The sequence below is a fragment of the Pholcus phalangioides genome, unplaced genomic scaffold (genome assembly GCF_987345545.1).
Source record: "Pholcus phalangioides strain wild (caught in Gottingen) unplaced genomic scaffold, Ppha-v1.0 ptg000002l_1, whole genome shotgun sequence".
NCBI lineage: Eukaryota > Metazoa > Arthropoda > Arachnida > Araneae > Pholcidae > Pholcus > Pholcus phalangioides.
In genome coordinates, this window is record NW_028301595.1 from 2,732,825 (window position 1) to 2,752,286 (window position 19,462).

General features: G+C 36.1%; 1 protein-coding gene across 1 annotated transcript in view; it reads right to left on the reverse strand.

The window, feature by feature from the left end:
- Positions 1-10,529, reverse strand: part of HDAC1 (histone deacetylase 1) — a 37,688-nt gene extending 27,159 nt beyond the window's left edge. The window contains exons 1-4 of the mRNA XM_089237065.1: positions 10,343-10,529; positions 6,372-6,484; positions 5,363-5,480; positions 576-650 (exon numbers count right to left, since the gene is read on the reverse strand). Of these exons, the coding sequence (XP_089093191.1) occupies positions 576-650; positions 5,363-5,480; positions 6,372-6,484; positions 10,343-10,388 (352 nt within the window). The 5' untranslated portion in view covers positions 10,389-10,529. The remainder of the gene's footprint in view (positions 1-575; positions 651-5,362; positions 5,481-6,371; positions 6,485-10,342) is intronic.
- Between the last annotated feature and the right edge of the window lie 8,933 nt (positions 10,530-19,462).

Here is a 19,462-nt window from a genome sequence, read left to right on the forward strand (position 1 = left end):
TTTCGTGTTCTTGCTAGTGCTGCCATCCAACTTCCATATTTTGAAGTAAAGATGGTAAATGCTTGTATTTTTTATGTTATTAAGTATTGTTCTGTGGGACTGCCTGCTATCTGTGGAGAGACTTTTTTAAATAGGAGGCCAACTCGCACACTGCAATACCGCAAAATTAGATATCATTTGATCATTGTTACACCAATTTATTTTATGCACCAGTTATTAAAATATGTGAAGACACTCATTAGAACAACACTAAGGCCAGCCAAATATTTGGGGGGGGGGGGGAGAATCCAGTATGATTGAAGAGATATTGTAATCATTAACTTTATCATATTTGTTTCGAAGCTCATCAATCTACAGAGGAAAAATGGAAAAAAAATAAAAATTCTTTTTGTACAAAAACAATAAAATTATTTTTTAATTCTCAGAACAAACACCAATATTGTTTTTAAATCAAACTGAAATAGTTAAATTTGATACAAAAATATTTTTAACTGCATTAAAAAACACATTCTAAAAGTGCAAAATTATCATAAGCTGTAAAAATTACGTTTTTTTTAAATTGTAAATCCACTTACCAACAGAGCCACCAGTAGACAATTGGCAAAATTCGTACAATCCATCAAAAACTGGACAATCCTCCCCTACATTGACTGCACAAAGCATTGGAAATATGAAAACAAATTGATATAAACACATTTGAAGTTTCATTAACATTTGAAGGCAAGTCTGATAAAGAAAAACACAAAGCACTTGCTACACCAGTGATTTTCAATTTGGGGCCATATTTGTCCCCTTGGGGGCTCTGGGAGAGAAAATCAGTTAAAGGATTGAGGAACTACTGAGTGCTGTGAAAGAATATGCACACGAAGAGATACAAAGAAAGCAATCATTAATCTTTTCGGCGATCAGCAATTAACTGAATGATCACAAGCTCATTAAGTGAATCCTTTGAAGAAACTCAATGCTGTGGAAGTTCATATATGGATGCTAGATTGTAGTATGGACAGACGATTCATTTTCTATGAGCAAGGTTGACAGGTTTTTTTAAGCATGAAGGTTTTTGAAGCGCGCTCGCACGGTTTAAACTGTCACTTCAAAAACCTCAAATAGTGCATTTTAACTCGATAATGCCCAGATCGCCCGAAGTCGGCCGAGTAGGTTAATGCCCATAACCGCCTCAAGTCGGCCCAGCTAGGGGGTATGGGTATGTTTTGGTGGGCTTTTGCCACCAACGAGGAAGAAGATGAACGCTCTTGTCAGAGACGGGAACGGAAAATACAACTGCAACGCCCTATCAATGGGATTTTAAAAGCTGATGTACCAGAGTGTTCCTCGAGAATGGACAAAGGGTACTCAATGCATTTTACAAAGAGATAATACTGTGAGGAAAGGGGTGTTTTCAGTGTGTATATATATATATATATAGACAAATTATCTCTCGAAAATCCATTGAAATGAAAGGGTGAACGTCAATGCAAAGGGTGGGATGAATAGAAACTTGTGGAGAAAGGGTGGGGAGAGGGAAAGTGGCCGAAATTTGGACGAGTCCACTTCGAGCACAAAAAACTTGGTATTTTCACGACCCTCCCAGGTTTTCTATCTGGGCGTTAAAGAGTTAATACATAAATTCCCATTGAAAATAAACACTAGTTGCTTATAATGCTCAAAATGACAATCATATACAGTAATAAAAATACTCATTATACTTAATGAGTACTCAGACACACATTAAACTAAAAATTTTTTTTCTAATTCTTTCAGCAAAGAATTATTTAAGCAATATAATTATTATAATCTAGTTCTTTCTGCCAAACAAATGTGTATAGAATAATATTTTATTTTATGTATAGATATTGATTTTTGATATTATTAGATTATGTTGAATTAGCAAATGTTCGTCGGTGCTGATATGAAGCTGATGAAACTACTTCCCCCTTACTTCCTATTGTTAATGCAACAATGTCTAGTACTATGATTTAGTGAAAGGGAATGCCTGAATTCCTTGCAATTAACAATTAATGATGCATCTAAACTTGCAAAACTGTCAATATTCTGCTTCAATCAAGAGGGTTTTCAAACTATGGATTTGTGTGTATTTAGATATCTTATGAGTGTGAATGAATGAATAAAACTACTTACGCATTGCTCTTATGGGATGCTATGTAATAATTTGGATTTACTATGGAATACACTCTTGTGCAGACCAAAAAATTTAGAATATGAAAATATTTTGTGCTTAATAATTATGACAAATGAATATTTCAAACCAATATCTGCATAAAAATTGTTTATAGTTGTTTAACATATCTACTTGACAAAAACAATTACCACAATGATTATAGGTTCATGATGATTTAAACCAGTTTTTGACAGATTAAAACTATTTTTGATGCTCGTCCCGTCAAAAGCCGAACCCAGAGTACTGCAGATTTTAGGTTTCTTTTTCGAGAAGAACTTGCTAACGTGCAGGGAAACATGCAAGCACAAATCTTTCAATCAACACATCGTTTTCAGATCTAAAAAAGTGTCTACAGTTTTGCATTAAACAAAATTGTTTTCCTCTGCACTACTAGAATCTGGTTTCATTTATGTGAATAGTTGGCACAGCAAAACATAGGGTAGCCTTATTTTAATTTTAAAAAGCTGATCTCTCATTTGTGGGATAATCAACACATTGATTGAGATGCTTCAATTTTATTGCATTTGTAGATCTATCTATCTATCATTGAATTTCTTGTGAAAAATATTTTATGTAACAAAAAAAAACGTGAAAGTTTTTATACCTGTGACTTTTCAAGGAAAAAAAAGGAACTCAAACAGTCTCTACTCAGGGTTGGTAAAACAACCAGATTTTTTTTTTAAGCCTGGTTTAATACTATTTAAACCAGGTTTTTTTGTTTTAAATAGTATTAACATTAAAAACAATGAAATTTCTGAAAAATCATTCAAACTTCTAATAATTAATTAAAATAAAATGGTTATTAATGTAATTAACACCATTCCCATACTAATTAATCAATAAATATTTCTTACATTTTAACAAAAACCAACTTTTGCAATTTAATTATTTTTTGCTTAACTCAATGGATTACTGTGTGTTTGAAAATTCTTTCAATGTTATTATTAACCCTCTGACTGCTCAATTTGTGGACCGAAATTGCTTCAAAAATTGTCTAATTTTTTTTCAATCAAAAAGTGAAGTTTGAGAGGTAATACCACGTGCCTTCAAATGCAGCAATTTAGTGGACAACTAATGACATAAATGAGATGTTGGCCAAAACATAAATGAAACGTCTAATACTATATATAATTTATTTCAGTGGTTAAACGGGGAAAAAACGGGATGCGCTCCCCAATAAAGGAAGAAAAACACATACCCGCGGAAATCGCGGGATGGGCAGATTTTGTCACATTTGAGTTGCCCGTGGAAATCGTGGGATGAGCAGCCTGAGGGTTAATCATATAGTATATAAAGGTTTTTCTCCAGTTACTTTCAGTATGCTTAATTAGGAAGCTATTTTGCAAAAAGTAATAAAAATTAGGTGAATATAATGTATTTAATGAAGCATAAATAATGCAGATTAATTAGCAGTGATTTACGATATACAGGGTGATTATAACTAAGGTTCTGGTTTCAAAACACTGTAAAAAAAGGACTATTGTCAAAATGACTTGAAAATTGACATGAATATTCCTGAAAAAATGCAATTTTATTTGGTAAAGGGGAAAAAATACTTAAAAATGTAAAATTAATGACATCATCCAACATGTGGGAAATTTGCTCGCAGAATGGAAACGATAGCCAGTCATAGCAAAATTATACCTTAATTATAGCATTGCATGATTTCATAATTTATAGAAACATCACAAAAAACAAAGTAATTGAACAAATAACTACAACTTACTTAAGAAATGTTAAATATGTTGTCCAACCTGAGGTTGAAAGCACAAAAATTGTTGCTCAACAACAAAATCGAAGTATGCCATGGTCATGATGTGGATGTGCTTACAATTCGGCTTTATTAAACCAAATGTGCCCCCCCCCCCATTAATATTCCTGAGGAACTTCTAACATATAGGGAATGTGCTGGAGATTGCAATTCACCAAGGTTTCCAATCTGACCACTGTTTATAACATTTTGAGCTACACCCACAGCCAGAAGTTGCAAGAGTTAAGGTGCATCCTGTCAAAATGGGTTTTCAGCAGCTGCTTTGCTGGTATTGCAATGTGCATCTTCATAGAAGTTCTATCCACACACCACACTGATGCTGTGGAAGTGCTGAAATGATGTGGTTGCACAAAATAGATTATACTGTTGGCCAAGTACAGCATCATCTACTTGCACATTTTGCACTACTTGCACTTTTTTTCCTTTTGCAAAAGAAACTTCGATTGCTTCAGGAGTATCCATGCAAATTTTCAAGTCATTCTGATCAGTACTTATTGTATAGTTTTGGAATCAAAACTTAAATTATAATCACCCTGTATATAACTGATTATTTTTCATAAATCTGTTACTACTATACAGTAGAACCTTGATTAACTGGGCTTAACAGTGTGAAAGTATAAAAAAAACTACTATTGAATATTAAGACTGGGAGATATACAGTAGGAGATGTGCTACTTCTTATGGGAAAGAAAATGCAAATGTATGTGAGGTAATGTAACTAGAGTACACTGGTCTTTGTTCTTTAAGGACAGCTGGTGTCTTTATTGGATTATAGGACCACCTGCCCCTAGCATGATGGTGTCACTACTGTTGCTGCTTCTTTGTGAAGGGAAAAAGAAACCCTGTGAGATAATAAACCACTACATTTAGATGTGTGATGCAATCCTTATTCATGAATTTGCTAAAGATAGAGCATCAGAATGTAGAATGTTGTAAGAATGAGAAATTTTGGCTTTTGTATATAACTTTAAATAACTAAGATACTTCATATGAAAAATACATATATTCTGGCTACTTATGAGACTTTTTGAAAAAAACCACTTATAAAATCTTTTGTCATTTAAAGATATACCATCAGAATATACCCCAAGGATATAAAATGTGGTAAAAATGAAACATTTTGGCTAATAATGAACCAATATGATATTTTTCAAGGAAAAAAAAATTATATTTAGGCAACTTTTATTCGATTTTTTGAAAAAAACCAAAGTGGTTTAATCCGAACAACCCTGTCTCTACCATTAACAAATGTGAGACAAAATATTATTCACTGTCACGCGAACAATGACTAATGATTAAGAACAAATTACTACCAAAAAATATTTCCAAATTCAGATTTGTTGCCACTACCACGAGTCTAATCAAACAGCACTTAAAAACAATAGAATAAGAAAAATTTTTTTTTTACTTACACCTCTGCATCTGCTTGTTATACTCCCCCATATTGTCTGGGCGAATACTGCGTAAAAATCTTACATAGTCATCGCTATGATATTTTGTCATCTCCTCCTGGGTTGCCTTGTGTGGGCGCTGCAATCAATTATATATGCATGATTAGGCCTATACAATGTGACATAATACTCACGTTTATAAGTCTATATTCATACATAAACATCTAGTAAAAAACAGGATTTCAAACCAGAAATAGAGTAATAAATAATGTAAGAAAAATATTGTCGCCAAATATAGACATTTCAGCACATATAAAAACAATTCATGAGAAGAACCACACAGCACAAATTTTAAGATCACTATATCAGCCTCCCTTCACACACACAATGATCCCAGGCATCTTTTAAATTTGAATGAGTGGAAAAATAGAACAATTTTTGAACTTAAAATCTTGAACTGAGAATTTCGGACAAGTACAGTTATTCTCACGACTTAATTTACTAGGTGTGAAACTTAACTCTGCTTTTTCTTAAACTAAACATTCACAGCAATTAGTAAAAAAAAAAAAATAATTCTGTTATTCATGCTTTCAAATAGAAACTTCTGTTTTGCAAACATTCAAGCCATATTTTAGGGAACTATTATTTTCCAAATTCAAGGAAAAAAAAAGTTTTCTAACAACATTGCTTTCATCAATGTTTTTAACATTTCAATAGGCCTACTACTATTTTAATATGTCAACATTTTCAATATACAGTAGACTCTCGACTATCCGGCCTAGTTAAAAACAAATACCTAATAATTCTCCATGATTCCAAGCTGCACAAAAACCGGTTTTGGGGTTTGGCTACTAAAAATTTACAATCTCTGCACTGTATGGCTACATTGGGCCAGTTTTTGTATGCGTAAATGAGAAACATAACGTTACGGAAAAGGGATAAAAGGGAGAGAAGCCCCTCTGTCATCTAAAAAAAAATATTCGCACTAAAAAAAACAAAAACTGATGCATATAAACATTTGTCAACTTACGTATATCTCCATTTTCCTATATAATCCATAGTTGAGGATCAAATTGTGAGTCATGCGTATTCTATGAGGTTTCATAGGGTGGCCTTGTCCATAGTAATAATTTCCTATGTCCCCTTCAAAGAAAAAAACCCAGAAAATATTAAAATAAAACACCATTTTCAGACTACCATAGTGTTTTTTGTCTGTGGATTATTACCTGCTTTTTTCATGGAGGATTCAAATAAAAATAATCCACAAAAAAATATTTTTTAAAGATATCATATGGTACCTATAATCATTTTTGTCGCACCACAGTCATTTTCTGCACACAGGGCTAGTTGGACCTACAATTTATTGCTGATTTCGAACTGCACCCTTTTTTATATCTCCCTGTTAAAAAGTCTTGCCGCAGAGAGCAATAGTCCTACAACGTTACAATTATTCATTCATTGCATTTCACTCACTGTGAGTTGAGGACAAAACTCAGTTTAAAAAAATTGATTGCAAATGGCAGCACTAAACATAACAAGCATTACACAGAAACAAACTTCACGGAAGGGTCACTATACACACACGCATTCCAACATGTACCAATTTGTTAGAAGTTCTGCAGAGGAATATGAACGAGGTGCATGTCTGGTTTAGTAGTAGTAGCCTTTTTTATACTCACCAAGAGGTTTGTGCGTTAACCCCCCCCCCCCTCAATGTAGGACTCCCTGTGGTAGCAAGCTTTTTCTGCGATCATGTTGCAGCTTTGTGTCAGGAAAGTTTTCTGACAAGGACAAACAGGGTATCGAACTCGCAACACCTCTAAACATCCTTTGTACTTTAGACGAGTGTCTTATCAACCTGGGTTACTGTGCCCCAATGGTACCTATATAGCTTAGCCTACTATAGTTTATGAGTAAAAGTATCAAAAACTTTTTTTACTATAACTTGACCAACAATCTCTTCTATTTCCAAATATTTCATTATTGGTGTTAAAAGTAACTACTAGAAGTTTGTGTAACGAGGGGAAATAACAGAAGACTTCACAAATGCAAGGCACCAAGTCACACAACAGCAAACTATAAAATTGATGGAATATTACATCATAATAAAATCACAAAATATTTTGTGATCGCTAAATTCGACTACAGTCAAATACTGTTATAATGAACTCCATGGGACTGAAGGAATCATTTCGTCATAACAAAATTTGAGAGAGGGATAGATGGCTTTTTCTCAGCCCAAAATATCAAGGAAACAGTTATTTTCTGGATATTATGCTGAGGTGAACTCGGAAAGAAAAGTCATCATGTCTCCACCGGGACATGAGATGGTAGCATGCTTGCCGCTTTGCATGAGGGCCTGTGTTTGTGTCCCGGCGGAGACATGGACTTTTCTTTCAGAGTTCACCTCAGCATAATATCCATAAAATAACTGTTTCGTTGATAACAAAATTTTGTTATAAACTTTATTTTATTTTTTACGTTTGTTTTTCTTTTAACATTTGTTAAAAAATTTCAAAAGTAACTCAAAACAATTAGGCACTGAATTTTTTTAGATAAGTTTTACTTACCGTACATGCTTGCGAATAAGCCGACCCCCCCCCCCTCACTTCAGGACCACCAAAATCGCAATAAATTGAAAACCTGTGCATAAGTCAACCCCCAAAAATCTACACATTTAGCAGGGAAAAAAAAAATAACTTTTATTGCAGGAAAATATACATTCAAACTTTTTAATCCATTCCTCCTCCTGATTCTCCAAGCTCTACATCGAAAGCCAATACTGTGTGACATTGTTTTAGTCGATGTGTTGGCTTTTTTTTCTTGGAGCAAGAAGGGCATCTGAAAGCATGAGTCTGTTTCACTCTTGCCGACTCTTTGTTATACTTTTGACATTTTCCTCGCCAAAGGAAAAACATCACCAACACATTACCAAAAAGGGATTATACTGTAGCTGTTTTGGGACTATGCTAATAACCTATTTTGGGTTATTTGAATATTGGGTAAATATTTTTGCAGACCATATTCAATTTCACTAATTTCGTAAAAGTTTCACTACCAAAAAAATTTTGGGTCACCAAGGGACGAAAACCCATGATGCAATCGGAAATTGAAAATTCAGTGGCAATCTTGCTGATGGTATTTCAGGAGAGCAACTACGGAAATCGCAAGTACTTTGAAGGTTGAGGTTATATAAGCAGATTGTGAATAAATTTGATGATTTCGCAAAGGTTTTTGCCCTTTATGTGAACCAGAATTGTTTTTGCTTGCTAAAAATCTTCAACATTGTGAGAATCAAGATGGCAGACAAAAAAAAAAAAATCAACGAATTCTTTTTTTTTTGGCAGACTAGAACATAGTGAGGAGGAATTATGAAACTGTCGAAAAAGTATTGGCCACAGAATTCACCGATCCATTACATTTGAATTTTTCTGTTCCAGAAATCCACTGTAGCTGAATTTCTAGGCGAGATTGCTATTCGAAGCCATGTTAACGACACATTTCAAACAAGAAACAGTAATTTCTTTTGCAGGTATCATGCCAACTGCAAGCAAACATTAAAGCACTTTTTTGTCCTACTCAGTGTTTCCCAAAGTGGGAATGTCATCTTCTGGTGGGCGATGGGATTGTCCTAGGGGACAATATAAGCTACGAGTATAACATAGGATCCTATGGGATCGCTTGGGTCAGGGAGGAGGGCAATGAGAGAAAAAAACTCCCGAAGAAGTGGAGGGAGGGAGAGCAATAGAACAAAAAGTTTGAGAAACTATAATGTAACTCAGTTTCCCAAATCTTTTGTTCTATGGCCTCTTCATCAGATTTTTTTAACTCTCATCGCCCCCCCCCCCCAACTCAAGTGAGTGAACCCATACGATCCTGTGTTAAATCTGTAGCTTCTATCACCCCCATGAACTTTTCCATCACCCACACGGGGGTGATATTGCCCACTTCCGAAAACACTGGTCTAACTGAAGAATTTTCAACAATAAAAACTTTTTAAGCAAAAAATGCATGACAAGGAACAGAGCTTCAGCCTATTTCGCTCAATAATTTTCACTCATGGCGAACACGATATAAAGACCTATGATGCTGGTAACAATAAGAAATGAAAGTGCCGCTAAAACAGATCAGAATAGCATGTTGGCTTGCGAAATATTTTCACTAATGAAAAATTGTGAAAGTGCTACAATAATCGGTTGGCGACAAAAAATAACTGCCAAATTTGGCGTGGCCTAACTTACAGGAATCTCAAGCCAGGTTTTTTTTTTAACCGATAGGATTTCTGCGTCACATGCAGGAGCGGATTGATTAAAATTATGAATTTCAGATTTTTAAACCAATCAGCGTTCCCTAGTGGCGCAGAAAAAAAAAACCAGTCCCATTTCCCTAACAGCCTACTATAGCTGTTACAACATTATTGTCGCCAATGGGGAATTTTGAAAGAGCCGAAGCGCCAAGGTAATCAGTTGGAGACCAAAAATAATCGCCAAATTCGGCATTAACCCTCCCCCCTCCCGATTACGGAATCTCAGCCACTTTTAATTAGATCGCGGGCCCTAGGGCCCACGGAAGGCCTGTTCAATATAACCGGCCAATGCTTTGGGACCCTCACCACCCCTCCCTTCCCAAGTAGGTTAACTTGATGTGGAGAGATCAACATCCAGGGGCCTAGGGGTCCTCGCTTCCATCGATACGGCTCTTCAATCTTATTTCTGAGTAGAGTTTATATTTGAATAGCGGGGGAGGGGGGGGGGCCCAATCTAGACTCCTATTAACCCAATGAAAGTTGATAACACTGATCAAATGCCATTTTGTAAGCATGATAGAATTTCGTACCTACAAAGTTATTAAATACAAAAAAATTATATCATAAATAAATAAATACAAGATATTTTGTGTTTGGAACACCGGGTACGCTCCATTGTCACAGCCCGGAGCATGATAAATAACGTTGGTTTTAAAATAACGATAAAATATATATGTATTTAAATTCGAGCTCACCATCGTAGTAATAACAAATGCGTTTCTTAGAATGTTGAGTAGTCATCGCTGAATTAATTACGCAACTGAACAAAAAATTAAAATTATATTTAAATTAATCCGTCCGCTAAACTTCGGGTGTCTACACCGCTGAACCGCCGCGCACATCCATACCCCCGTCTTTCCTAGACGTCCAAGACAAGCGAGTGACTTGATTGGTCGAATAGGTATGACGTCACTCGGAAGGAGTAACTATTTATGTTTTCTTGCTATACGTGACCATATGTTTTTTTTGTTTAAAAAAAATACGGGACTTCGCCAATTCTCGCCAGAAAATGTTGCCAATAGTCGGAAAATTTTGCAGTTGTTGAAAAAATTGTCAAATATCAGCAGCTCATTATTTATTATTATTGTTATCATTATTATTTAGCTTAGTTTTGAAAAAAAAACAGTTTAAACACATGAAAAAATGTTTGAAATCAATTTATATAATCTACTTTATAATATAAAATCACAAACTCGAAAAGGGTCCGTTTCTATGCAACGGAAATTAGTGACGATTTTATGTAACGGAAGTCGTTGACGTGTTTTTATGTAACGGAAGTCGTTGACGTGTTTTTATGTAACGGAAGTCGTTGACGTGTTTTTATGTAACGGAAATCGTTGACGTGTTTTTATGTGACGAAAATCTGTTACGTTTTTGTGTTATGGAAGTCGGTTACGATTTTGAGTCAAGTTTTCATTTAACTCTTGCATATCGGGACCCATTTGACCCCTCGGGACTAAGTTATGTGTATGTACCGAGAGGCTCTCCCCAGTAGCACAACGATATAGTACAATATCTGGGCCATATTGTTATATATCGAAATGTCAGAGGAATATCAGATGTCATAACTATGATATAGAACGATCTTGTCCTATATGGTGCAAATTATTTATGATATTATATGATCAAGTCTTTAATTTTTCAGCCGAATATGTATTTGATTCCATGTGAATAATCTCTACTTTGAAGGACAACAACTTGGGACAATAAATTATTTTAATATAGTTTGAAAAACATAGATCTATATCGTGAACCTGACAAAGATCTATATCAAATTCTCGATATAGACCTGATATAGATCTATCAAAGAAGACATAGCTCTATATCCTGACCATGACATACATCTATATCGTGAACCTGACAAAGATATATATCAGATACACAATATGCTGATATATCAACATATCGTGTGCATTTAAATAAAAATATTGCCTTCAAATAAAAATTTGGAGAAAATTTAAAGTCGGTACAATTTTTTGATTGAATGGGAATTAAAAACGTTTGAATGAATAATTTTTCATATGAAATTTTGATTTTAATGGGATTAATTATGTTGATATATCAAAATCATTTCATCAGTTATAATTTTTTTTTTTTTAATAATAACATACAAACATATATACAAGCATATACAGAAACACATTCAACATACACTTTTGACCTCAAGGGGCATGCCTGTCCTTCCAGTACGTCTACAGGGTTTCTCCGTAAATTATTTTTCTTAGCAACAGCCTATTATGGTTTAGGTCGATTTATAATTGTTCAATATACAGTTTTTTGTTTTTTTTTTGTATTTATGTTATTGAATCCTTACTGTGTGTTTTACATAGTAGATGTTGGTATTTTAGGAGGAGCAAGAACTTATCCACCGTAACTTTAATTGCCACTTTATAATTGCACATACTTTTTTAATTTAGAAAAATTTGCTCTTGTTTTTGTTGTATATGTGTTTTTTTCTTAAAATTATTTATTATTTTTTTCCTTTGATGTTTTCATTTTCTACCATACTTTGAGAATTTTAACTTTTTTGTGTTGCATATTTTTTATACTGTATTTTTTGTTTTATTAGCATAAATTAATAATTTTAAAATAAATAATTAATATACTGCACAATACATTAATTTGTTTCTTGTGTTTTTTGTATTATATATAATTTCCTTAATTGTGATATAATTTTTCAATTATCTGCCGCAAAATGATAAATATGTCTCACAATTTCTATTTAGTAATTTTTGTGCATACATGGAAATGAATAAATTTGATTGAAAATACAAGTAAAAAAACCATTACTTGTGTAAATTAATGTTATAATAACAACCAATAACCAGTGCTGTAGTGGTGGGTTGGTAAGATACGGGATTTCAGATGGGAAGAGTTCAAACCCACCCACATCCAGAAAATTACACTTTTTTTTTACTTCTTCTGAAAAGGCGCATCTATCGTCCAAAATTTGAAATATTTGAATATATCACATTCACGATATAGATCTATTTATTTCTGACTATGCCTTTTTTAGCCAGAACGATATCGTGGCCTGATATAGATCTATATTGGAAACTGAAATTTTACGATATAGATCTATATCTTTGTGCTACTAAAAATTGTCAAATATCAGCAGCTCATTATTTATTATTATTGTTATCATTATTATTTAGCTTAGTTTTGAAAAAAAAACAGTTTAAACACATGAAAAAATGTTTGAAATCAATTTATATAATCTACTTTATAATATAAAATCACAAACTCGAAAAGGGTCCGTTTCTATGCAACGGAAATTAGTGACGATTTTATGTAACGGAAGTCGTTGACGTGTTTTTATGTGACGAAAATCTGTTACATTTTTGTGTTATGGAAGTCGGTTACGATTTTGAGTCAAGTTTTCATTTAACTCTTGCATATCGGGACCCATTTGACCCCTCGGGACTAAGTTATGTGTATGTACCGAGAGGCTCTCACATCCTAAAGCAGAGGCCCCCTAGGATGGAAGAGATGGCGGGCCCCCACACCAGCTTTTTCACAGGCCCCTCTGTGGTTAATTTATAGTGGAAAAAATCAAAAAGTGATAAGAATCGTTCCAGCCCCTGTCAGCCATACCCTTGCTTGTGGTCATGCCGATGAGAGGTATATGTATAATATACATAAATCACCAGTGCTCCCAGCAAACAGGGTCGGGGGTAACTGGGGGGGGGGGGGGGTCATTGTACCTATACCTTCACGGGGAAGTTAGAAGGTTTCGTTTCCAGGGGTTCTTGATGGACCTCATTGTTTTCTCGCTGCTTTAAAATTGAAAAATTTCCGGTAGTGGAAACCCAAGATATATCCAGTCTGGGACCCCCATAAAAATCTGCGAATTTGGTACCGAGTAATTGCGTGGGGCGCTGGATTTTATTCGTTGATAAAATGAATGCTAATGAATATTTGTTGGGCCCTCACGGGTGCCCGATAAGCTTCCGAGTCGGGGACCCCGTTTCATTTCGTTGGCCCTGGATGAATCTCATACTTTTCTGGGTCCGGGGGTAATTTGTTGGGGGGTCCTGGGTTTTATTCGTTAGTAAAATGAATACAAATGAAAATTTTTCGCGGCACTCCAGCGGGGATGTCCGACAAGCTTCTAAGTAAGGGGGCCCATGTGTGAATTGATTTCATTTTGGGGGCCCTGAATGAATCTCATTGTTTTCTGTTGTTTAACATTGCAGAATATGCAGTCTAGGTCCCCCACTAAAAATCTGCGTATTGGGTGCTCGCTACTGGATGTGAGGGGCCCTGGATTTTATTCGTTGTAAAATTAATAAAAATGAAATATTTCTGTGGTTCCTCACAGGGGGATATTCGACAAGCCTCTAAGTCAGGGGTCCCTGGATGAATCTCATATATTTTTATTGTTTAACATTGTAAAATTTGCAACATCGATAGCCCGAGAGAAATCCAGTCGTGGCACTCGTAGTGGAGGTTGGAGAGCCCTCTGGCAGAGCCCCCCACCCAGTTGACTATATAAAATGACTGATCAAATGCAGGGCCGGATTAACCATTAAGTAAAATAAGCACGTTCTTAGGGCACCACGAGAAAAGGAGCATCATAAAAACTGTCGACTTTTTTTTTATCTTTTCTGTTGTTTAATGTCACAGTATAGAAAATTAAATCCAAGGGCATTCACTCAAAATACAAAAAATGGAAACACGAAACAGCTGTTTAAAGGCAAATAAAGGCCCCTCAATAGTTCGAGCGGCGAGAAAGAAAGGGCGTCAGTGGACATTATTATTCTATTTATTACTCACTATCACTATGTCTAGGGTAGATACTATTATGAGTTGAAAAGAAAAAAACTCTAAGGGGTGACACGGCCCGTGAAGAATTTCAGGCACCACCAACTGATTTCCGAACACGCTTTTCATGTACGTAGTTCACATCAATGTGATTGCCCGGTTATTGTCATTCCTTCGGGCAATGTCAGCACAGTGTTCATTATGTCCAGACGCTCAGGGCCCCAACTAGGGGGGAGCAGGCGGGTCTCGTGCCTCGGGTGCTGGACCAGAGAGGGGGCGCAAATTTTATTCTCAAACGTCTCCTTCAACATTACAAGGGGGTGTCAAAATGCGCACTTGCCCACTGCCCCCGGAGACCAAGCATCTAGTTGCAGCCCTGGAGACGCGAACCAACCATTAGAAAACGCATAGACAGGCTTCACAGAAGTATTAGTTTATGGACCAGACGAAAACCTTCTCAAAAACCACTGTAGTGACAAAGGGTAAAAGCCGACAAATGGTCGTTCACGGAGATATGATAACTTTTTTTTTTATTTAGGATACCGAAAAGTGGTGTATACATACATATAAGAGGAGGAAAAAACATATAGCACTGACATTTATTTCTTAACATCGTTGAGTATTACTGTACAAATTTCTTTAGTTATCTCAATTCAGCTGATCGTCTCATAATTCATCAAAACTCAAGTAGAGGCAGATCATCGATACATTGCTATCGACCACGACTAAATCTTGGTAAGTGCTATCTCATTCACAGTTTCTTTAATTCTGGGGGCAGTAGCAAGTACATCACACGTTCATATAAATATTCTTGAAGCGAAAAGCTTTCTTGTGACAAATATCAATGGAAACCATAGGCGAAGATACATGGAGGTGGGGGCCGCCGGCCCCCAGCGTCAAAGGTGGAGTTGACTGATCTAATGTATATATGTGTATATATGAATTGACATCATCATCATCGTGCCCCCCCCCCCAGCAGTAATGACCGTGCCATCCAGACTTCCAAGTCTAACTCCGACTATGATGGAAACAAGGGTGGCTAACGCAATCCGAAGTATAGTAGAATTTCGATTATGAGGGAAGTGCATTAACAGGGGTACAAAAATTTGAAAAGTTGAAATTTAGAAACGGGGTGGGGGCAAACATATTAGAGGATAGAGAAATCAATGATTGATGATATTCATTGGGAGAAAACAATGCAGTATTAGAAGTATCCCCACCTACGTCACTGAAGAAACACCCCAGATGCTAATTAGTTGACCAAAACGAGCAAAATAAAGATTATATACGTTTGAACACTAGAAAAAAATGCGACAAAAGCAAAGAATTAAGCGAAAAAGAAAAAAAACCTGAAAAATTAAGCAAACAAGAAGAAAAAAGCCGACCTCAAACGCGTGACGAATAAACTGCCATTTTTTCCCCTATAGAAACCTGAAGCAGACGACAGCAGAAGTTTTCGTTCACAACAGTTCCCTACGATCCAAGCCCATAAACTGAACTGAATGGCAAATTCAGTTCTTTTTTGGAGTATAAGTAGCCGTCAGAAACAAAAAAAACCCTAAAAATGAAGCAGAGGACAGGTGAACAGTGCCGTCTTAACGCATGGGCCCACCCGGTCACGTTCCGGGGGCCTCAAGAGTAAAGGGGCCTTACGAAAATTAGATGTAGTTAAAATTTTCTAGAATTTATTTGGTAGGGCCTCAGAAAAACCACTTGGCCCGGGGGCCCATGATGCTTTTAAGACGGCCTGTAGGTGAAATGAGAATTTCCACTATTTGATTTGATTAAAAAAAGAAGTTGAATCTAGGTTGGCAGATAACATTGGCTCTGACCCAAAATCATTTTTTCGATACGTCAATAATGGATGTAAGGGGACAGTTGGCCCCGTCTCGACAGGAGGCTCTAAGTTAGAGAGTAATGTAGGCATGTGTAGTGCTTTCAATGACTTTTTCACGTCGGTTTTTAATGGAGATAATGATATTCGATATACGGGTGTTGCATGGGGTAATAAAACCCTCAACGATATTCAAGTCTAAGACGTGGAGGTCCTAAATCTTCTAAGAAATGTATGCGCAAGCAAAGCACTAGGACCAGATGATATCTATCCCAGGGTCCTCAGGGAATGTGCTAATGAATTGTTGGGGCCAGTCTCACAGATATATAGGAGCAGTGTTGCTGAGGGTATCGTCCCAAGGGATTGGAAACTTGCTAATGTTGTTCCGATATTTAAGAAGGGTAGTAGAGAAGCTGTGTGCAATTATTGTCCGGTGAGTTTGACGAGCTCCCTCTCGAAAATTTTGGAAATTATCATCAAAAGGCAGTTGGTGAAGTGGATAGACGAGAATAATGTATTGTCTTAAAATCAGCATGGGTTCTGGAAGTTGAAGTCATGTGTAACTAACCTCCTTTGCTTCTATGATCAAGTGACTAAGGCTTTGGGTAAGAGCAAAAATGTAGATGTTGTTTACCTTGATTTCCAGAAGGCATTCGATCGGGTCCAACATGGTAAACTCTTGAAGCGTTTACATGTGAGATTGCGATTGTGGGCAACTTGCTGAATTGGATAGAATCGTGGTTAACAGATAGGTCTCAACGCGTTATGGTGAACGGGGAATTCTCTGGTTGGACAGGTGTCACAAGTGGAGTTCCTCAAGGAAGTGTCCTTAGCCCCATACTTTTTTTTACTTTTTGTCGATAAACTCGATCAAGGTATCGATGGGATTGTTAGCAAATTCGCAGATGCGTGAAGCTAATGGGGGTAGTCGCGAATGAAAGCGATAGGGAGTCGCAACTTAAACAGGATTGCAGCATGGGCAAATGAATGGAGCATGACGTTTAGCGTTGATAAGTGCACGGTTGCTCGTTTTGGTTCGAACAACCCACGGTTCTCTTACGAGTTGAATGGTGTCATTTTGCCTGTTGTGGCGTTGTATTTGTATTTGATTTCGTGTGATACAACTAAACATTGTCGAAACAAGAAAAAAATATCACGTGCCCCCCCCCTCAACTGTCGCATTTTTATATATTTTCATAATCTATGGACCCTGAAACGTGAAGTCAGCATCATCGTGCCAAGGTCTCCTATAATGGGACCAGGGGCCAAACGAATGCCATCAAAATTATTGAATTAATAAACAAAAGATTTTTTTTCAACTTATTTTAGTGGGGCCCTCAGGAAATTTTGTGGCACCTTCTCCGGTTCACCACTTAGTGTTTGCAAAGTACTGTTCTCATATATATATATATATATATTTATTTTTTTTTAATTAATTATCAGAAAAATTTAAAATTTCGTCCCTGTTCAAGGTCGTTTAATTTGGGAACGAGAAAATTATTTTTGGGACTCTCCTTTCCCTTTATCCTTCCTTGCATTAAATATCTTTTATACGCATAATTTATGTCTACGATAATTTGCTTGAAGGACAACTAGGGGCTTCCGCTGGGCTACTCACTCGCTTCCACAATTTTCTGGTCAATTTTTTGGCTGTTCACTGACCTGGTCACTCCTATGCTTACAAACTCTCAAGATCAATCTTTTGGTCGTTCACTGCTCTGGTCCCACCTCTGAAAATTCCCTATACAGCATAAGGTATAGCGTGTTATTTTGTCTTCAGCACAGATAGCGAAATTCTGTGTGCAGAGAAACAACAGGTCTGCGCAGGTGTAAAAATTAGAATTTGCCCTCCCCTCTTTCCACCGGGGAGAAAAAGTCAGAAGGCACAGTTCATGCAATAATAAAATTTTTCCTTTCTCATGCTACCATTATGTGTGTGGGGGGTGGGGGGGATATGTCATGGAGCTTATTCAAACCATTGAGAGTGGATACTTGCTGTCGTATTCAGGAGACATTCATCGACAACTTAATTGAAACCCCTGTGAACATTGGCAGAGATAGACTAGAAACTCTGGAGGGGGGGGGGGGGCGATGATGATGATGTCAATTCATCGCATTCCTAAGTGAAAACTTCTGTGCGTATATTCCTATGCACATTAAATACATTAAATCAGTCGGCTACGTGTAGAGAATTTTCTCGAGGGAGGGCTTTTTATTTTTTCCCCTTCTAAAGAGGGTGGAGGGGGGGTTAGAATCAGGGCCGTTTTAAGAGCATCATGGGCCCCCGGGCCAAGTGATTTTTCTGAGGCCCTACCTGGCAAATTTTCGTAAAAATTCAACTACTCATTTTTTTGAGACCCTCCCGGGCCGCTCCCGGGTGAACCCATGCGTTAAAACGGCACTGGGTACAATGAATATTTATTTTGCACCGGCGAAATGTATATATTAGGCCTGGGAAGCGATTAAAATTTTTAACTGGTTAATCAGAAGTGTTTAATTAAGGGGTCTCACGACTCTTTCAGTACGAAAAAAGGAGAAAAATGTTCCCTTACTTTGAGTGGTTTTCTTAAATAGTAAATATCACTCAATCAATTCAAAAACTTTATATGTTGTTAAGAACATTTCATATATTCATAAACATTTTTTATTTGTCACTCTTGTTTGTATACTTTTTTTAAAAAAAATTTAAATTAAACAAATATTCCAGATTTTTTAAACCGCAGTATCCCACCATCCGTAAGATTGTCAATGAAAAAAATCAGATAAATTAAATTTTGTGGCACGAAATTAAACTATGTGAATGCCCAAATCGAATAGACCTCTATTGTGGCAATTGACAAAAAGGAACTATTTAAAAAAAAATTTTAAACACAAATTTTCAAAATTTACTATTTTTTTGAAAATGTATAAATTTATAAAAATTGAAAAAATTGTCGGATATCTACAACTGAGGTCTATTCTACTAGTATATGTTATATAAACATTCTTGCAAAGTTTCAGCAAATTTAGTCCAATAGTTTTCCTTTTTTCTTACGGATAAACTCCAAAAACTACATTCTGAGTAAATCGCGTTCAAAGTTTTTTTAAAGTGTAATTTGCATACTTTTTGTTTTCACTCAATCAAAAGTGCCCCTTTTGATACACCAAACCTTCTTGGTCAAGGATATGTTTATTTGCTTCACTTTCATGCATTCGTCTTGCTCTCCTGGCCTCTAAT